This window comes from Carcharhinus amblyrhynchos, chromosome 5 (assembly GCF_965287045.1).
Source record: "Carcharhinus amblyrhynchos chromosome 5, sCarAmb.v2.hapA, whole genome shotgun sequence".
Classification (NCBI taxonomy): domain Eukaryota; kingdom Metazoa; phylum Chordata; class Chondrichthyes; order Carcharhiniformes; family Carcharhinidae; genus Carcharhinus; species Carcharhinus amblyrhynchos.
The window spans coordinates 96,452,488-96,479,025 of record NC_137328.1 but is presented as its reverse complement, the minus strand read 5'-3'; the positions used below and the strand labels follow the sequence as shown (position 1 = coordinate 96,479,025).

General features: G+C 41.6%; 1 protein-coding gene across 6 annotated transcripts in view; it reads right to left on the bottom strand.

The window, feature by feature from the left end:
- The window catches only part of fcho2 (FCH and mu domain containing endocytic adaptor 2), a 195,385-nt gene extending 169,082 nt beyond the window's left edge, over positions 1-26,303 (bottom strand). For 2 of the 6 annotated variants that reach the window (XM_080189245.1, XM_080189246.1), the window contains exon 1: positions 25,892-26,303. In XM_080189245.1, coding sequence (XP_080045371.1) covers positions 25,892-25,918 — 27 coding nt within the window. In that variant the 5' untranslated portion in view covers positions 25,919-26,303. The remainder of the gene's footprint in view (positions 1-25,891) is intronic. The other 4 variants (XM_080189247.1, XM_080189248.1, XM_080189249.1 and 1 more) reach the window with 4 other exon arrangements.
- Between the last annotated feature and the right edge of the window lie 235 nt (positions 26,304-26,538).

The following is a 26,538-nucleotide window of genomic DNA, read 5'->3' as shown; positions in this document are numbered from 1 at the left end:
ATCTAGGTGGTAGTGAAAAGCCTTTGAAAGGTTATCCGTTAACTCAACCTCTACCCTTCTTAGCATGACACCCATGATAAGGGCAACACCATGATGCTAGTAGTACCACTGAAGGTCAGGAAAGGTTATTGTGGTTTTTCTTGTTAGAAGATGGTCAAGGTCTGGGATCTACGTGGCACAACATTATCTGCTACATGCCAGTTCAAGGCTGGGGGATGTTCCAGTCTTACCATTGGCATGTCCATTGTGAGAAAGAATTGTGAATGAAGCAGAACATGACAAGAAAGATCACTTCTAAATTAGCTGAAAATTGATGAATCAAGACAATTACAGACAATTACATTGTGCCACATAGATCCCACACATTGACCATCTTCTAACAAGAAAAACCATAATAACCTTTCCTGACCTTCAGTGGTACCACTAGCATCATGGTGTTACCCTTGTAGTGATGACTTTCAGTGGTACCACTAACATTATGGTGTTACCCTTATAATGATGCCCTTTGGCTCTGAGGACTGACCTCTGATGGCTATGTCCATCTGCTGGTGGATGGTTTTCCCCTTGACACCCAGAGCTCTTGGTTTCACTAAGTTTTGCGCACGCTATACACAATGAAATATTTCCTTGATTTCTACTCATATAAGAATATGCTTTCAGAATGCCTGTTTTCATAATTTTAGTTAAAGGAAACTGCATTTTACCAAGAAATAATTTTCAGATATGGTACCCATAATTTTTTGTTTCTATTTTATGAGGTCGATCTTGACAGTGTAGAACAGCTGACATGGCAAACGACTCTTATTCATACAATTAATTAGAGGCTTTCATTTTCCACTACTTGATAAAAACAGGATGTACCAGAAGGAAACTTTCTATTGTTTCTTCCTTCCCCAGGAAGATTATTTTTTTGAAGTATGAAACATTAATGCATCTCTGTACCAGGGTCGTTAATAATAAAAATGACAGAAGCAGCAGACAAAAATAAAGAGAAAAAACAAAATAGATCCAGAATTGTAAAAACAAGTGAAGACACCATACAAAGCGAAGGACATAAACTCAGTGTTGATACAGTTAAAAATCTTTTTGATTTGTAAATAATAAGGATTCATACTTCATCTCCCATCTGTTAAAAATTGTTTTTGTTTGTAAGTAATAAATAAGGATTCATACTTCATCTCCCAATTGGTTCCATTGGATACATCCAAGGACTCCATGGTAACCCAGGCTGATGTATAACATTTGTAAAATGTTGTGAAGCTGCTTGTCCAGTCAGATGCTGGTTTCTCCCTGCATTAGCAGCTGATAGGCTGCAGCCAATGCAGTGAGAAGCCAGTTTTTGACTGGACAAACTGGAATCCAGCAGGAATTCAGCCCTCAAACGTCTGGGCCAGGGCAGACAGCAGAACGAGGAAAAGAGTAGCCATGGGATGGGAGAGGGAGGAGGAGTGGCTTTGAGGAGGAGAAGCAGCAGCCATGGACTGAGGGAGAGGAGGGAAAGCAGCCATGGAGTGAGGGAGAGAAGAGTGTACATATGCGTGTGCATGTGAGAGAGGTGATTGTGTATGGGTGACAAGAGAGAAAGAGAAAGAAAGAAACAGGTAAGTGTCTGTATTTGTGTATGAGAGAGCTGAGCGTCTGTGAGAGAAAGAGAGGTATGTATGTGCAAGTTTTATACGAGACTCTAGCTCTCCAAATAGTCAATAAATTTGTGAGCAAAAGCAGCAACATCACTCCCCCATCAAAAACTGCTAAGATCTAAGACTTAACTTTTTTTTGAATAAGAGAACTTGTTAATTATAAAAATGTAAATATATATAAGAAATAGAAAACACTTATAAATTTTTGTACTTTTGCACCTATTACGCAAAGTGGTTTAACCCTTGGAATATGGTGTACAGTTCTGGTCACCCTATTATAGAAAGAATATTACTAAACTGGAAAGAGTGCAGAAAAAATTTACTAGGATGCTACTGGAACTTGATGGTTTGAGTTATAAGGAGAGGCTAGATAGAATGGGACTTTTTCCTCTGGCGTGTAGGAGGCTGAGGGGCGATTTTATAGAGGTCTGTAAAATAATGAGGGGCACTGATCAGTAAGATAGTCAATATCTTTTCCCAAAGGTAGGGGAGTCTAAAACTAGAAGGCATAGGTTTAAGGTGAAAGGGGAGAAATACAAGTGTTCAGAGGGACAATGTTTTCTCACAGAGGGTGGTGAGTGTCTGAAACAAGCTGCCAGAGGTAGTAGTAGAGACAGGTACAATTTTGTCTTTTAAAAAGCATTTAGGCAGTTACATAAGTAAGATGGATATAGAGGGATATGGGCCAAATGCAGACAATTGGGACTAGCTTTGGGGTGTAAAAAAAGTGTGGCATGGACAAGTTAGGCCAAAGAGCCTATTTCCATGTTGTAAACCTCTATGGCTCTATAATTCTTCAACATAATAAGAATGTTTTATCACTACACTTAGGAGGTCAAAAGGATTCATTGGCTGGAAAAGTTTGGAAAACCCTGACCTTGGGTATTTAACTCTAACAGCTTGAAATGCTTGAATAGATTGTTCTTATCCTATCACGTACTTAACAGCTTAATTTGAAATTGACAATTTGTGGTCAGAGTTGCAACTTGACACACTTACGATATGACTGAGGCTTGCTTTGTATCTAACTTTTGTTTGCTATATGGCTTGGGCTGAGTACTGTCAGTAGGGACAGTATTACTGACACTAAATGTCAGACTCTGTCTTCTTTAATCAATGTATCACAAGTACAGGCAACAACTTTGTGCCTGCGCCCAGAGAGCTGCAACCAAAGTGTAGGTACAAGAACTAAAATGCACATTATTGTTTTTTTTAAACTTCCCGATTGTTTCTCTCAACAAAACTGCAGAGGTTTCATAGTCACGTATAAGATGACCTTTCCATTTGAAACCCAAACCAGAGGAACTATCACATCTACTAGTCTATATTGCAACTCAGCACAATCTAAAAGTTCAAACTAGAAATTCTGGCTTATATGGTTCATTACTGGCAGACTGTACCAGCCTGGGAAGGCCACAAGAAATGAGTGCGAAAAGTTAGTTGCTCCATTTCATTTCACCAATTGAGATAAATTTTAACATCCACCCATTTTACCATCCAAATGTTTATTACATGATTCTTGGATTTTTGCCTCCATTGCCTGCTGAAAATGTATTCCGTATGTTGATCAGGCTACGCGAAGAAGAATGTCCAAATATCTATGCCAAAAGTACCCTTTAATTTGAATTTGTGACCTTAATTGTGCTCTCAATAGTTTAATTTTAATACCTTTACTTATCTCATATACACCACTTGAAGATCACCTCTTTCCTTTCCCGTTTAAGAAGGCCAAGTCTCTGAAAGAGCATTCTACTGAGTACCACTCCCCTACCTCATGTACATCACTCAAAGATCACCTCTTAAGTCATTTCTTTTCTGGGTTAAGAAAGCCAAGTCTATAAAAGAACATTCTAACTAATGCCACTGCCCTATCTTATCCCCATAACCTTGCACATTCTTTCTTTTCAGATAGCAATCTGATTCTCTATTGATTACCTCGGTTTGAACTTGCCTCCACCACCCTCTCAGGAAATTTATTCCAGACTAAGAAAACTTCCTCACCACTTTAACCCCTTTTGCCACTTATTATCAATCTGTGCACTCTAGTTCTTGATGCTCGAATGGAATGGGTTTCTCACTATTTAATGCTGTCCATACCCATCAAGATCATGAATACCTTGATAAAGTCTCTTCTCAGCCTTCAATTCTCCAAGGAAAACAGTCCCAAACTCTCCAATCTATCCTCATAGCTACAGTTCTCTATCTCTGGAATCATTCTTGTGAATGTCCTTTGTACTGTCTCCAGTGCCTTCAGACCCTTCCTCAGGTATGTTTCCCAGAACTGGATGCAGTATACTAGTTGAGGCCTAACTAGTGACTTAGACATTTTCCTTTTATTCATTTGTGGGATATGTGCATTGATGGCTGGCCAGCATTTATTGCCCAGCTCTACTTGCACTTGAGACGCTGGTGGTGAGCTGCCTTCTTGAAATGCTTCAGTCCACATGCTGCAGGTTGACTCACAATGCCGTTAGGGAAGAAATTCCAGTATTTTGACCCAGTGACTGTGAAGGAATGGCGATATAACTCAAAGTAAGGATGGAGAGTGGCTTGGAGGAGAACTTGCAGACGGCGGTGTTCCCATGCATCTACTGCCCTTGTCCTTCTAGATGGAAGTGGTCATGGGTTGGAAGGTCCTGTCCAAAGATCCTTGGTGAATCTTTGCAGTGTATCTTGTAGACAGCGCACACTGCTGCTACTAAGTGTCAGTGGTGGAGGGAGTGGATATTTGTGGATGTGGTGCCAATCATGATCTCTTTACTATTGTACCCATGCCCCAAGAATGAAGGCTAAGATACTCTATGTTTTATTAACTGCTGTCTCAGCCTGCCCTGCTATCTTCAATTAGCTATGTGTATTTATGAGGTCCTCATGTTCCTGCACCTTCTATGCTGTCATTCCACATTCTTTCTACCTCACACTTCTCTGCATTGAAATTGTCTTGGAATTAAGACAATTTGTTTCGTAATAGCTTGTGTCAGTTTCGGCACCTTGAGTATGGATATTACATAAGCTCTTGTTCAACCTTCCAACTGGGATACCTTTCCGACATTTAATGAGTCCTTATACTGATAATCACTGCCTCACAAAAATGTTGCCTAGTCTTCCAGATAAATGCCATCTAATCTTTGGGATTAACTTTGATCCATTAAGCTTTCATTTTACTTGAGATAACTTTAGTTGGAGAGGATATTTCAGATGGTTCTTATTTGAGAGAAGTAGTCATTCAATATTTACTGTGTTGTGTTAATTTTCAGATTCATGTCTGTCTGCATGTTTTATGACTCGCCCTTCCTTTCTGACTGTCCCTATGTGGATTTCTTTTCCAATTATGCTTAGTTTAAACTCCGATGTGTTTCCCCTTGTCTCTCTTTGTCTTCTGCTCAACCTTTTAGAAATTCCATGGTGGCAAATCTCTCTGCAGGATTTGTGGAGATCATTTTTCCTCTTCATCTCTTCTAATACTAATTTTTATTACATTAAAATTTAGAGAGGTGCAGGGAACTTTGAAACTATATAATGGCTCGCATCTAAGATCAATGGCTCCAGTAACGTTTATAAATGTTGTCCTAAGTTCAGCATCAGTAATCTTATGTATAATCATATCCTACAATCTCTGTATCAAAATTTTACCTTACAGGTAAAGTTCTAATTATGTGACAGCTGGATCTGGGAGGACGGGATGACAGGATGTAACATCAAAACCCCTGAAAAGATATCCTGTGCACTACAACCAAAAGCTTATCCTCCTATCTTTCTAGATTGTTGGCTAAAACACATTAATATATTTAAAACTGAGATAGAAAGATTTCTGATCAGTAAGGGAATCAAGGGTTACGAGGCAAGGGCAGAAAAATGGACGTGAGGAATGTTGGATGAGCATTATCCTACTGAATGTCAGCTCGAGGGGCTGAATAGCCTACTCCTGCTTCTATTAATTCTGATCTAATAATTTTCAGCACTCTAATCAACTATACAATGCCCTTTCATCTTCCTATTCCTTGTTCAGTGTCCATTCTCTTCTGCCTAGTTTTGAGGTGCTTTAAACATTTATGTTATTTTATAAATGCAAATTATTTTGTACAGAGAAATTAAACAACCATCACTAACTTAAGACTTTATTGCAACAGTACTTCTTTAAATACAGGATTACTAGTTATTCTTTCACCAGGGTTCAAGAAAACCAAAGCTTCCCATTCTGGGAAGTAGCACATAAAGCTGTCCATGTATAAAAAAAGGTGTAGGAATTGAAATACGAATTCCATCAACAGTCTGGCCTTGTGACTTGTTTGAAGGCACAGAACGTGAAAGTCTAATTGGGAATGGTCCCGCCCACAACCCCTGAGTTGAAAAGGCAGCTTTACGTCTGAAGGCTCTAGTTTGTTTGAGGAATAAACATGCTATTTCCTTGAAATTTGCCTGTTGTAATTTCAGCATCTATCATCAAAGTAAACAACTTCCACCAATTTTGTTCAGTGACAAAGTCCATGTTTAGAATTCAGGTTTCCTAGCAACATTGCAGGCACCTTTCTTTAGTTAAAGTTTGAGTGATGGTATGCCCATGACTGGGTGTAGATTATCATCTACAACTATAAAATAAAAACAGATATATTTCTTCTGATGATGCTGTTTCCTCCATATTCGGAAGATCAAATACAGATTAAGTTACCATTTTGCAGAACACCTCTATTCTGCAAGAATAAAATTGAATTTGTAATCACCTGCAATTTTAATTATCTGTCCCATCCTACTCTGACATCTCCCTCCTCAGACTACTACTGCATTGTTCCAATGAAGATCAAAATTAGTTACACCTCAGTGTTCAATTAGGCACTTTATAGCCTTTCAAACCCAACATTATTTCAACAATTTTAGATCATAACCTCTGGCCCCATTTTCTCCAGACACCATCCTTCTTTTTGCCATTTAAGCTTCACCCTATCAAAAATCTTCTCTATTGTCCTTTGTTCCTCTATCCCTTTTTCATGCCTCAATATTTGCTTAAAATCTGTTACATTTCTAATGTCTTCAGTTCTGGTAAAAGGTCATCAGACTGAAACATAAGAACATAAGAAATAGGAGCAGGAGTAGGCCATCTAGCCTCTTGAGCCTGCCCCGCCATTCAATAAGATCATGGCTGATCTGAAGTGGATCAGTTCCACTTACCCGCCTGCTCCCCATAACCCTTAATTCCCTTATCGATCAGAAATCTATCTACCTGTGACTTAAACATATTCAACGAGGTAGCCTCCACCACTTCAATGGACAGAGAATTCCAGAGATTCACTACCCTCTGAGAGACGCAGTTCCTCCTCAACTCTGTTCTAAACTGACCCCCCCCCCTTATTTTGAGGCTGTGCCCTCTAGTTCTGGTTTCCTTTCTAAGTGGAAAGAATGTCTCTACCTCTACCCTATCTAGCCCCTTCATTATCTTATATGACTCTATAAGATCACCCCTCAGCCTTCTAAATTCCAATGAGTACAGGCCCAATCTGCTCAATCTCCCCTAATAAGCTACCCCCCTCATCTCCAATATAAACCTCGTGAACCTTCTCTGTACTCCCTCCAAAGCCAATATATCCTTTTGCAAATAAGGGGACCAAAATTGCACACAGTACTCTAGTTGCAGCCTCACCAGTGCCTTATACAGTTGCAGCAAGACCTCCCTGCTTTTATATTCATTCTGTTTCTCTCCCCACAGGTTACGTTTATGACTATTTCCAGCATTTTCTGTTTTTATGTCAATTTCCAGTTTATGCAGTATTTTGATGTATATATGCCGGGTATATCAGAATTGAATGGGCGCTAATACTCTGGTAAAACTGTTAAATAGAGAAGTTTTGAAAAAATACTTGCATATTTCTAGTACTTTTTCCATGTTTCAAAGAACTTTAGAAGTAGTCTCTGTAGCAATGTTTCAGAGAATACCACAAGGTCTCCTGAACAGCGAATGATAATGACCAGTTAACTTGTTTTACTAACATTGGTTGAGGAACAAGAGGCTCATTTTCAAAACTGTGTCACAGGATATGTCCATCTGATAGGTTCTCAGTTTAACATCTCATCCGAAAGACAGCATCTCCAAATACAGCATTCCCTCAGTACTCCAACGAAATGTCAGGTTAGATTTTGTGCTCAAGTCTCTTGAGTGGGATTTGAACCTATAAACTTCTGATTTAAAGGCAAGAGTGCTACACACTGAGCCACAACTGACACCCAATTACATACTTAAGCTAGGAAAAAAGAAAAGGGCTGAAAAAGTTTTTAAAAACTGGATCAGCTAATAGTGAATGGAGAAGCAGGTGAGATTAAAACATGTGCAGAAAATAACCTAACAGAAGGAATAGGAAGTCATGGAATAGTAGCTATATAAATGGCGAAAAAATGAAGAATACGTAGAGGGTAAATTAGACAAAAAGAAACGAGAAACACAAAGGAAGGTTCAAATTCATGTATTGGAACTGGAAGCAATTATTTTACAGGAAGATCAAGATTTATGAATAACAGAAACCAGGTTGCAAGCAAAACAGCAATAAAAAAGAAACATACTGAAATATAATTAAGAAGGGCTAAAAAGATGAAAAAGAAGCAAAGTGATAACATGAGTAAAAATTAACATTTTGTAATACAAAGATTAGGTGTAGATAGGGAGGTCTTCTGGCACAGTGGTAGCATCCCTACCTCTGGACCAGCAGCTCCAGGTTCAAGACCCACATCAGGACCTGGTGGCCATGAAATTACATTCATTATGTGACCATATCAACATATAAATCCTTCCAATACATCTGACGTCAGGCAATGAGCAGAATAATTTTCTGGTAAGCCATACTGCAGAAGGCAACAGCAAACTACTGCATCACCTTACTGAGCACAATCATATACCAATCTAATGGAACTGCATGGTCAGCAACACTCTCTTGGAGCAGCACAGTATCTATAGGAGAAGATATAGATAAGCAATGGGTATATAACCATAATATAAACAGGAACTGCTGAAAGAACTCAGCAGGTCTGACATCTGTGGATAATTGTTTAATGTTTCAAGTCCATATGATTCCTTTTCAATATATTGATTATATAATAGGAAAGGAGGAAAAAGCTGGGAAAGTTAAAAAAAAATCAGGGTTAGCTGAATGGAGAAGTAGATAAGGTTAAAATGCATGTAAAAAACAATCTAGCAGGAGAGATGGGCAGTCAACAATATCCGGATATGGCTGAGGTCTTGAATAACTTTTTTGTTTCGGTCTTCACGGAGGAGGACGTGAATAATTTGCTGGGTGTTAGAGATGGAAAGGTGGTAGGACTGGAGGGTCTCAATGACATTATTGTTACTAGAGAGGCGGTGCTCGACAGACTGGAGGGACTGATTGTGGACAAGTCCCCAGGACCGGATGGAATGCATCCGAGGGTTCTGAAAGAAATGGCGGAGGTATTAGTGGATGCCTTGGTGGTTATTTTCCAAACGTCGCTGGATTCCGGGGAAGTGCCGGAAGATTGGAAAACGGCTAATGTTACACTGTTGTTTAAGAAGGGTGCCAGGCAAAAGGCAGGGGATTATAGGCCAGTTAGTTTAACGTCTGTTGTAGGTTAGAATCCGTCATCAAGGAAGAAATAGCGAGGCATCTTGAGGGGAATTGCTTGATAGAGCAGATGCAGCACTGTTTCATTAAGGGGAAGTCGTGTCTGACAAATTTACTGGAGTTCTATGAGGATGTGTCTAGGGCGGTGGATAGAGGAGAGCCGGTGGATGTGATGTTTCTTGATTTTCAGAAGGTGTTTGACAAGGTACCTCACAAGAGGTTATTGCAGAAGGTCAGGGGACATGGAGTTGGGGGTAGGGTGTTAGCGTGGATAGAGGATTGGTTGTCAAATAGGAGGCAGAGAGTGGGGGTCAATGGGTGCTATTCGGATTGGCGGTTGGTGACTAGTGGAGTGCCCCAGGGGTCGGTGCTGGGGCCTCAGCTATTTACCATTTATACAGCTGATCTGGAGGAGGGAACCGAGTGTATGGTGTCGAAATTTGCTGATGACACCAAGATTGGTGGAACGGCAAATTGCGCGGAGGGTGTGGAGAGTCTACAGAAGGATCTAGATAGGCTGGGCGAATGGGCCAGGAAATGGCAAATGGAATTTAATGTTGGCAAGTGTGAGGTGGTCCACTTTGGTAGGAATAATGGTAGGAAGGATTATTACTTACGTGGCGAAAAACTGCAGCAGGTGACGGTGCAGAGGGACCTCGGGGTCCTTGTGCATGAGTCGCAAAAACCCAGCTTGCAGGTGCAGCAGGTGGTCAGGAAGGCTAATGGGATGCTGGCCTTCATAGCAAGGGGGATTGAATACAAAAGTAGGGAGGTCTTGCTGCGGCTGTATAGGGCATTGGTGAGGCCGCAGCTGGAGTAGTGTGTGCAGTTTTGGGCGCCGTACTTACGCAAGGATATTTTGGCCTTGGAGGGAGTGCAGAGGAGGTTTACTAGGCTGATGCCGGAGTTGAGGGGGTTGAGCAATGAGGAGAGGCTGAATAAACTAGGCTTGTACTCGTTAGAGTTTAGAAGAATGAGGGGAGCTCTCATTGAGACATATAAGATGATGAATGGGATGGATAGGATAGAGGTGGAGAGACTCTTCCCGCTCAGAAAGGACAGTAGGACTAGGGGGCACAGCCTCAAGATAAAGGGGGGGCGGTTTAGAACACAGTTGAGGAAGAACTTCTTCACTCAAAGGGTGGTGAATCTCTGGAATTCTCTGCCCGTTGAAGTGGTGGAGGCTACCTCGCTAAATATTTTTAAGATGCGGGTTGATGGGTTTTTGACAAGAGAGGGGATTAAGGGTTATGGGGAGAGGGAGGGAATGTGGAACTGAGCCACGACAGATCAGCCATGATCTTATTGAATGGCGGGGCAGGCTCGAAGGGCTAGATGGCCTACTCCTGCTCCTATTTCTTATGTTCTTATAATAAATATCATTCAAGCTCCAAAATTTTTAAAAAGCCTGTTACATTAATAGGTGTATTAAATTTCTAAAATGTGAAGAGGAAATGAAGAGGAACTCTGCAGATGAGAGAGGTATACATGAATAACAAAAGTATGTTCTAGCAAATTTTAATTATTATCTTCTTATTGGGACTGTGGGAGTAAATAGATAAAAGAGAATTAAATTCCTAAAATCAGGACAATCCATCCCCTACAAGCTCTATACCAAGTCTACAAAGGTTAAAAGTTTTGCCAAATCTGCTTATAAGAAATGGACTAGATCAGTTTAATGAACTAAATGTGGGTGAGTTCGTAGGAACTAGTAACCATAATACAATCGCTGAAGATAGCAGAACGTGAGGAGAAACTTTTGTTTCAAGAAGAGATTGCAAAAGTGTAAAATAGAACAGCAATGCAAAGGACACCATTCAGCCCATCCATCTACACTGGCTCTTTTGAAGATGAATTCTGTGAGTTCCACCTCTCCACTCTGTCCATATCCCTATTTGTCCTTTGAAGGTTATCACTTGAATCTGTAAGTATCATCTTATCAGAAAGTGTATTCCAAATCTTAATCGCCTGTTGCATTAAACAGTACTTTCTCGTATCACCCCCGCCTCTTTATGTATACAATTTATCTTTTATTACTGTATCAAAACCCTTCATGATTTTAAATATTGCTATCAAATCTCCTCTTAGCTGTTTCTGTTCCAAGGAGGAAAATCCCAACATCTCCAGTCTTTCCACATTCAATCCCTCAACTCTGGAACTATTTTATTAAGTATCTTATGTACGCTCTCCGAAGCCTTTAAGCTCCTTTCTAAAATGTGGTTTTCAGAATCGGGCATAATACTCCAACTGAGCTGAACAGGCGTTTTAGGCTTAGCATAACCTGCTCTGAGCCTTAAAACCCAGCATCCCAGTTATTCATTGCTTTATTAGTTGTATTAATTTCTTATTAAGATTGAAGAATACAAGGTTGGGGCAGGCATAATTAAGGTGACTTCTTGCATAAAAGGTAACACTCAAAGCTAATTCTCAGTCTTGATCATTCTCACGCAGAGTCAGTTGAGGACTCAAGCCCCAAAATTCAGACAGACGTTCCCTGGTACTGAGGGAGCACTGCACCTTTGGAAGTTTTGTTTTTGAATACAATTAAAATGGAACAAGCAAGCTAAAAGGAGAACACAAAGATTATAATGAGAGTAATTGATAAAACTTAAAAGATAATATGAAAATAAAAGATTGCAGGAGCAGAAAAAGGAAAGATGGGGTGGGGCAAGAGAAAAATATTTCCAGAAATATCAATAAGTTGCAAATATATCAGTAAAGAGAGAACTGTTAGAAGTCAGATGGGGTCCCACAGAATATTGTCAATTTATGGAAGTGGATCAAAAACTGGCGGATATTTTATTAAGCGCTTCACAGGGTCTTTGCTAAAGAAAATATTGGTGAGAAAGTGAATATTGAATGCTTGAGGCAAGTATGATAATAAAGGAAAACGTTAGACAATTTAGTTTAGGTTAAAAGGTAACAAATTGGCTGAGTTTAATGTGATACATCCTTAAAAACACGAGTGTGTTTCAGGCAGAAACAATTGATACCTAAAAACAATGTCCCAGATTTTGCTATCAAATACCAATGGCCTTCGCTAAGCATGCCCTTGCTAGATTAGGTTTTTAAATTTTTGCATGGCAAGTTGCTGAAACTGCAAGCTGATAATGGTATCATAAGAAAATTGGTACGTCTAAGACCCGAGTCTTAGGGAAAGCAACTCCGTAACCAAGCAGATTGAAGGATTGCAAAATTAATAGGCTCAAAATGAAGTGCAAATTAAAGTGGGTAAATTCAAAGTCAAATGAAGTGTACAGGAAAAATAAAGTGAGGGGAAAAAATAGATTAAGAGTTAGGGGAGAGACAGAAAGGAGAAATGTTTAAAATTTCCAAGAATTAAAGTCTTAAGGAATCAGACTCCATACTTGTAATAGTTAATTTTCAGTGCCAGAGATGTTGTTTGACATAATTAGCACTCATCGCACATGTAAACGGGATCAAGTCCAGAAAGGACCAGAGTTAACTTGCTGAGACAAGTTTAATTACCATTTGCCACAAAAATATTCCAATTTCATACCACTGAATGTATCTTAATGCTGAGCCACTTTCAAAAAGCTGATGGCAGACTGAAGTATCTCATTCAGCAACATCTGGATTTTTAAGTTTACCCAAATATGTGTCCCTTATTTAAGTTGCTGTACTCCAATTTGCGCATAAATAATCAAGACTACTATCAGAAAAACCTTATCCATTAAAGTAGATGCAATGCTCTGGAAAATCTGCAGGATTTGGGAGCACAGGCTCACACTAAATTAAAAGTACCAGCACAGATTGATTGAACTGTTGATAAAAAAGCTAATGGAAATCTAGATTTCATCATAAGAAGCATAGATTTAATGAGGAAGCTATATAAATGTTAATGAAATCTCAGAGTACTGCACGATAAGGATATTCAGGTTTCAGCAACTGAATGAAGTAGAAGGCTGTCTGGTATGAGGAAATATTAATTCAAATAAAGTCTCAAAAAAAACTGGAAAATTGAGCTTTTTTCTTTTCAATAAATTGCAGATCACAGAGCAACAAAAGGCATTTAAAAATCTGAAAGGTGAAAAAGTAGATAGGAGACTTTTCAGCAGTTGAAGGATCATAAATTCACGACTGAACGTTAAGAGATTTACAAGAGACCAAAACAAACTTTTTTTAAACATGGGCTGGAAAATTCACAACTAGATTTAGAGGTTGAGCTATACGTGAAATTAACATTGAAGATCAGTTTGGATAGGCAGGTGGTACAAAAAGAGATAAAGGGATTAGGGAACAAGGCAGATATATGAGGAGGACCAAATGATTCAAGTATTTGGTGGTGGAAGAATTCACAGCCAAGCTTGTTCCCATCCTGATGCATATGCTTTCAGCAGGAAATGCTGCAATCCAATCAACTAAAATATTGGCAAAGTTTTCTCTCCCTAACACGGAGGCTCAAATGCCACTGTAACACCAGCTGGGATCAATTAACTCAACACAGACCACAGATCAATTGCTGCTCCATGTGGCTCAACTATTTACTCCTCTTAACTAGAAAATTATTATAATTTTAAATTTAACTGAGTACACATGACAGGGCTTGTCAATTTGTAAATCAGCAAGCCAATGTAGGTAACTAGTCGTTAGGGTGACAGCAAAAACACTGCTGCAGTGTTGACCAAGAGGTTGAGACTGTCTGAAAACTAAAATTCCAATGAGGACTGTTTCATTTCGGGAAACTTAATTTAAAGGAAAGTATTCTATTTTTGACTAAGTTTAGCCAATTAATTATTAAAGGCTAATTTTTGAAAATAAAAATAACTTGGCATACTCAAACTAAAACACAATTCAAGTATACATTGATCTCACTTTAGCACCATAAACAAAACAGAGGACAAAATAATCCCTGCATTAATAATCAAGTACTGGTGTCAACTACAGTTCATTATGTGGTTTTTTTCATGTGATGTGGCCATCACTTGCAAGGTCAGAATTAATAGCCTATCCTTAACTGCCCTTGAACTGAATGCGTCACTAGGCCATTTCAAAGGGCAGTTATTTACCACACTACTGTGGGTCTGTAGTCTCATGTTAGCTCAACAAGGTAAGGATGGCAGATTTCATAAAGGATATTAGTGAACCCCAGTGTGTTTCTCTGACAATCAATGGGAGTTTCATGCACGCTATTGCTGAGACTACTTTCAATTCCAGATTTTACTGTTGAATTTTAAAAACCGCCAGCTGCTACGGAGGAATGTCCCCAGAGCATTAGCCTGGATGTCTGGATTACTAGTCCACTGACACCAGCAATGCAGACAGCCAAATGGACAGCATGTTTGTGGAGGTGCTCCACAGTTGAAGAGTACACAAGCAGAGGGGGAAATGGGTAAGGCCAGGACAGACCAGGCAGGTAGTGCAGCAACCCAAGTGCATTTTGCTCTTTAACCAGCATTCAGTTTTGAATAGTAGTAAGGACAATGATTTTTCTGGGAAGCACAGGCACACTCAGCTTAAAGGCATCATTAGTGACTCAAATGCACAGAACGGGACATTGAAGGGGGAGGTGAAAAAGGGCGTAACAGTAACAATAATAAAGGATTCAATATCTAGAATAGACAGGCATTTCAGTAGCTCCAGACAGGACTGCAGGGGTGTTGCCTCTCTGGTGCAAGGGTCAATGATGCCACAGAGTGACTACACACCATTCTAAGCAGAGAAAAGTGAACTGCGAGAGATTATGGTCCAAATTGGTACCAATGACATAAACAGAAAGAGGGATGAGGTCCTGGAGACAGATTTTTTGAGAGCGAGGAAATAAAAGGACCTCAAGGATAGTTTTTTAAAGTTTATTTATGGGATGTGGGTGTTGCTTGCTCGGCCAGCATTTATTGCCCATCCCTAGTTGGTCTTCAGAAGGTAGTAGTGAGCTGCTTTCTTGAACTGCTGCAGTTCCTGAGATGTAGGTATACCCACAGCGCTGTTAGGAAGGGAATTCCAGGATTTTGACCCAGCAATAGTGAAAGAATGGCAAGATATTTCCAAGTCAGGGTGGTGAATGACTTGAAAAGGAACCTATAGGTCGTGGTATTCCTAGGTTTCTGGTACTTGTATCCTTCTAGATAGTAGTGGTTCTGTGTTTTGAAGGTGTTGCCTAAGGAACCTTGGTCAGTTCCTGCAATGTATCTTGTAAATGGTACACACTACAGTTACTGTTCTTCAGTGTGAAGCAATTGAACGTTTGTGGAAGGGGTACCAAAAGGGCTTTGTCCTGGATGGTGTTGAGCTTCTTGAGTGTTGTTGGAGTTCACTCATCCAGGCAAGTGGGTAGTATTCCATCACACTCCTGATTGGCACCTTGCAGATGATGGATAGGACTGGGGGAGTCAGAAATGTATAGGATTCCTAGCCACTGACTTACTCTTGTAGCCACAGTATTTATATGACTAGTCCAGTTCAGTTTCTGGTCGACAATAACCCCCTTGGATGTTGATAGTGGGAGATTCCGTGATGGCAATGCCATTAAATGTCAAGAGGCAATGGTCAGATCTTCTCTTGTTGGAGATGATCATTACCTGGCACTTGTGTGGCATGAATATTATTTGCCACTTCTCAGTGCAAGCCTGGATATTGTCTAGTTCTTGTTGCGTTTGGACATGAACTGCTTCAGCGTGAGGAGTTGCGAATGGTGTTTAACATTGTGCAGCCAGCAAACATCCCTACTTCTGACTTATGATGGATGGAAGTCATTGATGATGCAGCTGAAGATAGTTGGGCCCAAGACACTACGCTGAGGAATTCCTGTGGTGATATCCTGGAGCAGAGATGATTCATCTCCAACCACCACAACCACTACCTTCCTTTAAGCCAATTACAACTCCAACCAGTGGAGGGTTTTCCCCTTGATTCCCATTGACTCCAGTTTTGCTAGGGTTCCTTGATGCCCTATGCTTGATTTTCAAATCAAATGCTTGATTTTTTTCGCATGGAGACAAATATTTTTGGTGATGGTGGGGTCATGATCCAGAGGGAAGTAGGAGGAAGTGCCTGAGAGTTGGCAAAGTCGAGGTCAGACAACAAGAGCACCACTGGTCAGCAGGTTTGACCACCACACATCCAGGACCATCACTTACCACACCGCCTCTGGAGATCTTCCCTCCACAGCTTCCAACCACATTGTCCCCCAACCCCACATAGCCCACTTCTATCCCCTTTTCAAAATCCACCAACAGGACTGTCCTGGTAGACCCATCAGACCAGCCTGTCCCTGCCCCACAGAATTTATTTCTTCTGATCTTGACTCCATCCATTCTCTCCTTGTCCAGTCTCTTCCCTTGACTCCATCCATTCTCTCCTTGTCCAGTCTCTTTCCTTGACTCCATCCATTCTCTCCTTGTCCAGTCTCTTTCCTTGACTCCATCCATTCTCTCCTTGTCCAGTCTCTTTCCTTGACTCCATCCATTCTCTCCTTGTCCAGTCTCTTTCCTTGACTCCATCCATTCTCTCCTTGTCCAGTCTCTTTCCTTGACTCCATCCATTCTCTCCTTGTCCAGTCTCTTTCCTTGACTCCATCCATTCTCTCCTTGTCCAGTCTCTTTCCTTGACTCCATCCATTCTCTCCTTGTCCAATCTCTTCCAACTACATTCGCGATTCCTCTGATGCATATCAATAATTCCCAGTTTCCTGGCCCTAACTGCTTCCTCTTCACTCTGGATGTCCAATTCCTCTATACCTGCATCCTCAACCAGGAGGGTCTAATGATTCTCCATTTCTTCCTTCAGCAGAAGTCCGAACGATCCCTGTCCACCGCCACCACCTGCCTGAGCTTGTTCTGTCACTCAACAATTTCTCCTTTAACTTGCCTCACTTCCTGTAAATAAAAGGTGTGGCTATGCTTACCCATTGGGCCCAAATTATGCCCATCTTTTTGCGGGGTATGTGGAACATTCCATGTTCCACTCTGAATACTTCTCGTTACATTGATGACTATATCAGTGCTGCTTGATGCTCTCGTCTGGATCTGGTGAAGCTGATCTATTTTGCTTCCAATTTCCACCTCCCTATGATCCATCTCTGACACTTCACTTTCTGAACCTCGCTGTCTCCATTTCTGGTAATAGACTGACTACCAATGTTCATCACAACCCCACTGAATCCTACAGCTACCTTGATTACAACTCCTCACAGCAATTTCCCTGTGAGGACTTCATCTCATGCTCCAAACGTACACCTCCAACACATCTGTTCAAAAAATGCCACCTTCGAAAATGGTGCTGACATAGAATCCATAGCAGAAGGAGGCCATCTGGTCCATCGAGCCTGCACCAACAACAATCTCATCCAGGCCCTATCCCCATAGCCCTATGTATTTATCCTACAAATCGCCCAATCCACCTGACCTGCACATCTTTGGACTGTGGGAGAAAACCAGAGCATCCAGAAAAATCAACACAGATATGGGGAGAACATGCAAACTCCACACAGTCACCCAACGCCAGAATTAACCCCAGGACCTTGGCTATGAGGTAGCAGCATTAACCACTGTGCCACCATGCTGCCCCATATCTACCTTTTTCCTAAACTGAGGTTTCCATCCACCCTCCATGGTTGACAGGGCACTCAACCAAGATCGACCCCTTCCCCTCCCTCCCAGATCTATGAAATGGTCCTCCTTGTCCTCACTTTCCACTCCAACATCCTCCGCCATTTCCACTATTTTCAACATGAAGTCACCACAAAACACAGGTTCCCTCACATCTGTCAGCACTCCGTGACCTACCTCATAAACTTTTGTTGTAATCGCTCCATCAATTACTGACCTTCTATTCTGCTCCAGTTTCTATACCCTCTTCTATACAGCATTTCATCCATCACATTTCTACCTCTCTTTGAAGGTATACAGTCTTGAAACACTAATTCTATTTTCCTCCTCCTCAGATGTTGCCAGACTTGCTGAGTTTTTCTAGCATTTTCTGTTTTCGTTTTAAATTCCAGCATCCACAGGACTGCCCTAGTAGAACCACTGTATTGTATTACAAGGAGGCCAATCTCATTTTCACACTTCAATACAATGCAGACATTATTACCACTGGACTAGTAATCCAGCAACCAAGGGTAAAGCTCTGAGGACCCGGGTTTGAATCCCACCGTGGCAAACGGTGGAATTTGAATCCAAAAACCTGGAATTAAAAAGATTAATGATAACCATGAAATCATTGTTATTGGTTGTAAAAACACATCTGTTTCACAAGGTTCCTTTAGGGAAGGAACCCTATCATCCTTACCTGCGACAGCAGACCCACATCAATGGATTTGGAATCACTTGCCCCTTGAAATGGCCAAATAAGCCACTTTGTTGCATCCAATTGCTACAAAGTCAACAAAAAGGAACAAAACCAAATGAACCCCTGGCATCAAAAACAGCAACAACAAACCCAGCCCTGTCAATCATACTAAATCCTCCTTGTCAACATCTTTGGACTTGTGACAATATTGGAATAGCTGTCTCACAGACTAGTTAAGCAACAGGCTGACATAATCTTACGTGACAGATACTGTCCCAGACATCGCTATCACCATTCCTGGGTAAGTTCTGCCCCACCAGCATGACAGACCCAGCAGAGGTAGCAGCACAGCGAAATACAATCAGGAGAGAGTTTACCGGGAGTTCTCAACATTGACTCTGGATGCCATGCAGTCTCATGATACTGGACCAAATAAGGCAAGTAAGCCTCTTACTGATTACCACATATAGTTCCCCTCTCAGCTGCTGAACACCACATCACCCACCCTACCATTACCTTCACGGCAAGGGATCAATGTTCAATCAAGGCATGCCAGGAACAACATTAGGCATACCTAAAAATGAGGTGTCAACCAGATGAAGCTGTAACATTGGGCTACTTGCATGCCAAACAGCACAAGCAGCAAGTAATAGACAAAGCTAAGCACTTCCACAGCAAACAGCTCAGATCTAAACTTTGCAATCCAGCCACATCAGTCCTGAGCGGTGGTGGAAGTTAAACAACTCACTAGAGGAGCGGTATCCCCATGCTCAACAATGGAGGAGCACAACACAAAAACAAGGCTGAAGCATTGCAATAATCTTCAGCCAGAAGTGCTGAGTGGGTGATTAATCTCGGCCTCCTCCGGAGGTCCTAGCATCACATGTGTCAGTCTTCAGCCAATTTGATTCACTCCATGTGACGTCAAGAAACAGCTGAAGGGACAGAATACAGCAAAGGCCACAGGCTCAGACAACATTCCTGCAATGGTACTGAAGACTTGTGCTCCAGAACTTGTCACACCCCTAGCCAAGCTATTCCAGTACAGCTACAACACTAGCACTTACCTAGTACTTTGGAAAATTGCCCAGTTATGTCCTGTATACAACAAACAGGACAAATCCAACCCTGCCAATTATCACCCTGTAAGAAGTCTCACAACACCAGGTTAAAGTCCAAAAGGTTTATTTGGTAGCATGAGCCACTTAAACCTGGAACTAAACCTGTTGGACTTTAACCTGGTGTTGTGAGACTTCTTACTGTGTTTACCTCGGTTCAACGCAGCATCTCCACATCATAATTATCACCCCATCAGTCTATTCTCAATCTCAGTAAAGTGATGGAAAGGGTCATTAACAACGCTATCAAGCAGCACTTGCTTAGCAATAATCTGTTCACAGATGCTCAGTTTGGGTTCCGCCAAGATCACTCAGCTCCTGACCTCATTTCAGCCTTGGTTGAAACATGGACAAAAGAATTAGATTCTAGAGTTAAAGTGAGAGTGACTGCCCTTGACACCAAGGCAGCATCTGATCAAGTGTGACATCAAGGAACCCTAGCAAAACTGGAGTCAAAGGGAATCAGGAAGAAATCTCTCCACTGGTTGAGAGTCATACCTGACACAGAGGAAAATGGTTTTGGTGATTGGAAGTAAATCATCTTAGTTCCAGAATATCACTGCAGAGGTTCCTCAGGGTAGTGTCCTAGGGTCAACCATCTTCAACTGCTTTAAAAATGATCTTCCTTCCATCATAAGGTCAGAAGTGGGGATGTTCGCTGAACAATGTTCAACATCATTCACGACTCCTCACATACTGAAGCAGTCCGTGTCAAATACAGTAAGATCTGGACAATATCCAGGATTGGACTGACAAGCGACATGCACTCCACATATGCAATTACCATCCCAACAAGGGAGAATCTAGCCATCGACGTTCAATGGCATTACTATTGCTGAATTTACCACTACCAACATCCTGGGATACCACTGACGAGAAGGACTAGCCACATAAATAATGTGACTACAAGAGCAGGTCAGAGGCTAGGAATTCCTTGGCGAGTTTCTCACCTCTTGACTTCCCAAAGCCTGTCCTACAAGCCACAAGTCAGGAATGTTTTGGAATACATTACTTGCAGATTCTACAATACTCAAGCAGCTCAACACATCCAGGACAAAGCAGCCTACTTAATTGCTAGGCTTTCCACAAACATTCAATGCGTCCACCAGCAACTCACCAAGGCCCCTTAGGCAGCACCTTCCAAACCCACAACTTATACCATCTAGAAGGGCAAGGGCAGCAGATGGGGAACACCGCCATACGAAAGCTCCTTTCTAAGTCACTCGCCATCCTGACTTGGAAATATATAATTTCTTTATTATCATCGGACCAAAATCTAAGGCTCCCTCTGTAATAGCACTGTGGATGTACCTACATCTCAGGGATGGAGCAATTTAAGAACACAGTTCAAGGGCAACTAGGGATGGGCAATAAATGCTGGTCTAGCCAGCAATGCCCACATCCCACAAATGAATAAACTAAAATGCAGGTAACTATCATGTAGCTGGTACATTTTAAATCATTCTAGAATACCCTGCACAATGTTGTGTTGTTACCATTTTCAATGGAGATTTCAAAATGCTGAAAACACCAAAATATTTCTAAATACGGAAGGGGCAGCACCAGAGATTGTTTAATAATATGCCTGTAATCACATATTATTTATTTTAATTCACTCATGATAGATACACATCTGATGTACCACAAATTAATTTGCCTCTTGGGCTTGATTTAAAATTAATGAAAAATACTGCAATATACAGGCAATTTTTAAGACAGCAAGCTTATGATAGGAATTTGAAGGCAAGACATTAAGTACATTGGTACATGAAGGGGCAACAGTTTCAGGTTAATATTTAATCAAAACCATGACCTTCCTGCTTTAGAAAATAAATCAAATACTGACCCATTTTCTTTGAATTATCAAAGGCCAATAACCTTAATTCTTTTGTCCCCTAAATCACTCACTGACAGTAGGCACAGGAGAAAACCATTGATTGCAAAGCATTATTCCTCAGCCAATCATGTTTAACATTACTATTCAATGGTTTAATTTAGATTCAGTCTTCAAAAAAATGTTCACAAATATACCACAACAAACATGAAGTTAGTTTCTGGTGTTTCATCACCACAGGTGCTGCTAGAATTAAAATCATCTAAATATTGCTATCTGCATTAGATAAGAGAGGGGGTGGAGATAATTATTCAACAACACAAAACAATCCTGGTCCAATAAGTTTGATATAGCGTTTCAACTCAACGAGTTAGACTGAAATCCATCAAGATAATAGCAGCAAGCATCAATGCAAAATGAATTTGAAAATTCTGAATCAATTGGCATTAGATACTGGCCTGTCATAGAAAAAGAGCCTATAATTTGACATTAATCTTCAATCTCACTCAGAAAGGTATACAATGGCCATGATAAAAAGCTGGATAACATTCACTCCTTTCAGGTTGTGGCTGAGGCACATTAATGGAGTGTTTCTAAAGCACGAGACCCCTTTGAGCCTGCTCTGCCATTCATCTGTACCTTAACTCCATTTACCTGTTTTTGTCTTTGATACCTCTACTGAACAAAAATGAAATCAATTAGTGTTGAAAGCTCCAAACGTTGACAGCCTTTTGGGGCAGAGAATTCCAGATTTCTACTTGCCTGGGGGAAAAAGTGCTTCCTGACTTCCTTTCTATATGGCCTAAGTTTAATTTTTATGTTCCCTCATCCTTCATTCCCCATAAAAGGAAATAATTTCTCTATTTACCACATCATACCTTTTTATCATTTTAAGCACCTCAACTAAACCACTCCTCAATCTTCCATACTCAACAGAACATAAGCCAAATTTATCAGTTTACCAAGTCTTCATAATTTAAGCATCTAAATTCAGCATCATTCTGGTGAATCTTTGTACCGATTTTAAGACCAATATTTCCTTCCTGAGATTTAGTGTCCTAAACTAAAAGCTGTATCCAAGATGGGATCTGATGAAGGCTCTATATCATAGTGAGCAATGTGCTGCCTGTAGGCCACATGCAGCCTACGAGGCACTTGTTGACCGGTGCCCACATGCCAGATTTCCACTGGTTTTCATCCACGTGGTTTTTTTTAAACACACATGCCAAGCAAGGGCATGTGAAATAAGGAGCGTGTAATTTCACATAACTGTGAGAACCTAGCACTCACTCCATGTCCAATCAGAGCATAAATTTTTTGTTTTTATCGTTTGGAGTTGAAAACAGTTCTATAAATATATGAATGATTAAGCATTTTCTATAACTCATTATAAAATTTTTGGCATATATTAAATGTATTACCTTTTTTGTGCGGTCATGGTTATTGAAATGCCCGATTTCAATCTTGCAGCCCACTGAGGTGACGGAAGCCCACTCATGAGGCCTATTCGCTGCTTTATATAAACAAGGGCAAGGTATTCCATTGGGATAACTAAGTCATAGAGCTTTTCAGCACAGAAAGAGGCCCTTCAGTCCATCGTGTCTGTGTTGGCCATCAAATAAACCTTGAACTTTAACCTGGTGTTGTGAGACTTCTTATTGTGTTTACCCCAGTCCAACGCTGGCATCTCCACATCTTGGCCATCAAGTACATATCTACTCTCATCCCATTTTTCACTGATCTGCAGTCTTGTATGATATGGCATTTCAAGTGCTCATCTAAGTGCTTCTTAGATATTGTAAGAGTTCCTATCTCTACCACCCTTTCAGGCAGTGAGTTCTAGATTCCCATTGGGTTAGCACTGCTGCTTCACAGCGCCAAAGACTCAGGTTCGATTCCTGGCTTGGGTCACTGTGTGGAGTTTGCACATTCTCCCCATGTCTGCATGGGTTTCCTCCAGATGCTCCAGTTTCCTCCCACATTCTGAAAGATGAGCTGGTTAGGGTGCATTGACCCGAAAAGGCACCAGACTATGGTTACTAGAGAAACTTCATAGTAACTTCATTGCAGTGTCAATGTAAGCCTTACTTGTGACTAATAAATAAACTTTACACCATCCTCTGAGTAAAAAAAAGTTTTTCCTCATATCCTTTCTAAACCTCCTGGCCCTTACCTTAAATCTATGCAACTTGGTTATTGACCCCTCTGCTAAGGGGAAAAGGTTCCTTCCTATCTACCCTATTTATATCCCTCATAATTTTGTACATCTCAATCAGATCCCTTTCAGCCTTTTCTGCTCTAAGGAGAGCAACCCCAATATAACCAGCCTCTCTTCATAACTGAAACGCTCCCACCAACATCCTGGTGATTATCCTCTGCACGCTTTCTACTGCAATCACATCCTTTCTATAGCAAGGTCACCCTTGGAATACTGTGTACAGTTCTGGTCACCCTATTATAGAAAGGATATTATTAAACTAGAAATAGTGCAGAAAAGATTTACTAGGATGCTACCAGGACTTGATGGTGCGAGTTTTAAGCGGCTAGATAGACTGGAACTTTTTTCCCTGGAGCGTTGGAAGCTCAGGGATAATCTTATAGAGGTCTATAAAATAATGAGAAGTATTGATCAGCTTGATAATCAACATCTTTTCCCAAAGGTAGGGGAATCTAAAACTAGAGAGCATAGATTTAAAGTGAGAGGGGAGAGATACAAAAAGTCCAGAGGGGAATTATTTCGCACGAAAGGCGGTGAATGTCTGGAAGAAGCTGCCAGAAATAGTAAAGAGGCAGATGTAATTTTGTCTTTTAAAAAGCATTTAGATAGTTAAATTGGTAAGACGGGTATACAGGGATATGGACCAAACGCGGACAATTGAGACCAGATTAATGGTTAAATAAAAAAGGGCGGTGTGAACAAGTTGGGCCAATAGGCCTGTTTCCGTGCTATAAACCTCTATTGACTATGTATGGCAACCAAACTGCACATAGTACTCTACCTGTGGTCTAATGAGTGTTTGATCATAACCTGCCAGTTCTTATACTCTATCCCTTGGCTAATAAAAGCAAATAGCCCATGTGCCTTCTTAATCATCTTATCTACCTGTTGGGAGAGGATGCCTCTGTGACTAACCAAAATCTGATCTGTTGGCATTTGATACCATCACTTGATACAACAGAATAGCAGCTCAGCATACCTCAAGTTCCAAGTAGCACCACAAAACATAACATACCTTTGGATTTCTAAGAACAAATCTGGGAATCTATATTTTGTCAATTGCACTTGTGAAGTATCTATTAGCTCACTGTATGCTGAACTGTACAAACGCCTGCCCAAAGAAATCACAGAACAGCAGCTTTCCAAGGAGAGTGAAATTTGCTTATGGCTCTATAGAGATAAATGTAGATTTGTGTTATTTGTGAAATAGTTCTGGTCAGCACAATGTTTCAGATTGAGTTTAGTTAGTGTATTGATGTACATACGTTGAAAGCAAAATACTGTGGATGCTGGAATCTGGAACAAAACAGAAAATGCTGGAAAATCTCAGCGGGTCTGACAGCATCTGTGGAGAGAGAATAGAACCAAAGGTTCAAATCTGGGTGCCTCTTCGACAGCTCTGACGAAGGGTCAGCCTGATTAGAAACGTTGGCTCTATTCTTTCTCCACTGATGCTGTCAGGCCTGCTGAGATTTTCCAACATTTTCTGTCTTTGTGCCGTAGATACTTTGTTGGGGCTCGATCCGAACAAACACTCTGTACACGCACAAGTAGCACCAACACTAATCAACGAAGGGAAAAGTTGGGTGCGGCTAACTAAGCAAGGAAGCAAATAAGATAGTTCACCCATGCAGACTCCATCGGGGCGTACATCTGTCTGGTGTGTTGTCAGTTCAGAGCAGCTGGAATTCAGCGCGGAGGAGCCCATTCTCGGAAGAATTGGCTGAACCTGGGGAACACCCAACTGCACTGCCACAGCCCTAAAGAGCAGCTGGAACAATGAGATGGTGGGGGTGCTCAGGGCCGCTGTGAGAGGGGGTGTGGAGAAGCGGGGGTATTTGGTTCGGGGTCTCTAACCGGAATGTCCATTCCTGCGGAGCCTCCCTATCCGCCACACTAACTTGTTTACGGAAGAACGAGAGCGGGCTGACAGACGTGCAGCTGGACCAATCACCAACGACTGCCCAAGCCAAGCCACCAATCAGAAGCAGACCGTTCCCTGACCTGGGCCAATGAACAGAGAAACAAGCGGGCTCTCTTTCTCCTCCCAGCCGGTAGGTTTGGTTGCACCGAGGCTTCCGGCGCTGGGGAGGCCCGATCCGCGGGACTCGCGTAAACTCAGCTGCCGGAGACACACGGCTGAACCTGGCCGGGCCCGGGAGGTGGACACCTCAAAAAGTCAGGCTGGCTATTTAGACACGACTATCCATTTGCTATGAATAATAATAAGTGTTGAGAATTAATCGACGTACCCAGAAATTATCGACGAACTGCGACATCTTTGAAGCAAAAGCCGTCGTCGCCGCCGCCGCGTCCTCCTGTGTGATCCTGAACTGCCCCCCTCCCCCCCAAAAAAAACACCCGGGTCTCTTACCGTTTCGGGACAGAGGGAGGAATGGTTATTTATTTTTCTCTCTGTTTTATTTTCTGTTACAGAATAGGGAAATGGATGTTCTTGTTTGGGAGCGGGGGCATGAGAAAGGGAGGGGGTAAAAACAAAAAGCCCTTTTCCGAGGCGCACGGAGGGGAAAGCAGCTGCGGCGCTGCCACTGTCCGTCCGGCCGGCCCCAGTGCAGCCTGTCAGCACGGCGCATGCACAGCAGCGCGAGCACGCCCCCCTCTCCGCGGCCGCGCGGGCACGCCCCCGGCGCACGCGACACTGGCCCCGCTAGAGGAGAGGTCGCGCGCGCGCGCACACCTCCCTGCTTTCGAGCCCAGCGCGCGACACCGGCCCTCGGACTGAGCTGCAAAAAAAAAGCCTTTGCTAAACTTTTTATGTTTATTTATTAGTGTCACAAGTAAGGCTTACATGAACACTGCAACGAAAGTTGCTGTTAAAATCCCCTTGTCACCACACTCCGGTACCTATTCGGGTACACTATTTGAGAATTTAGCATAG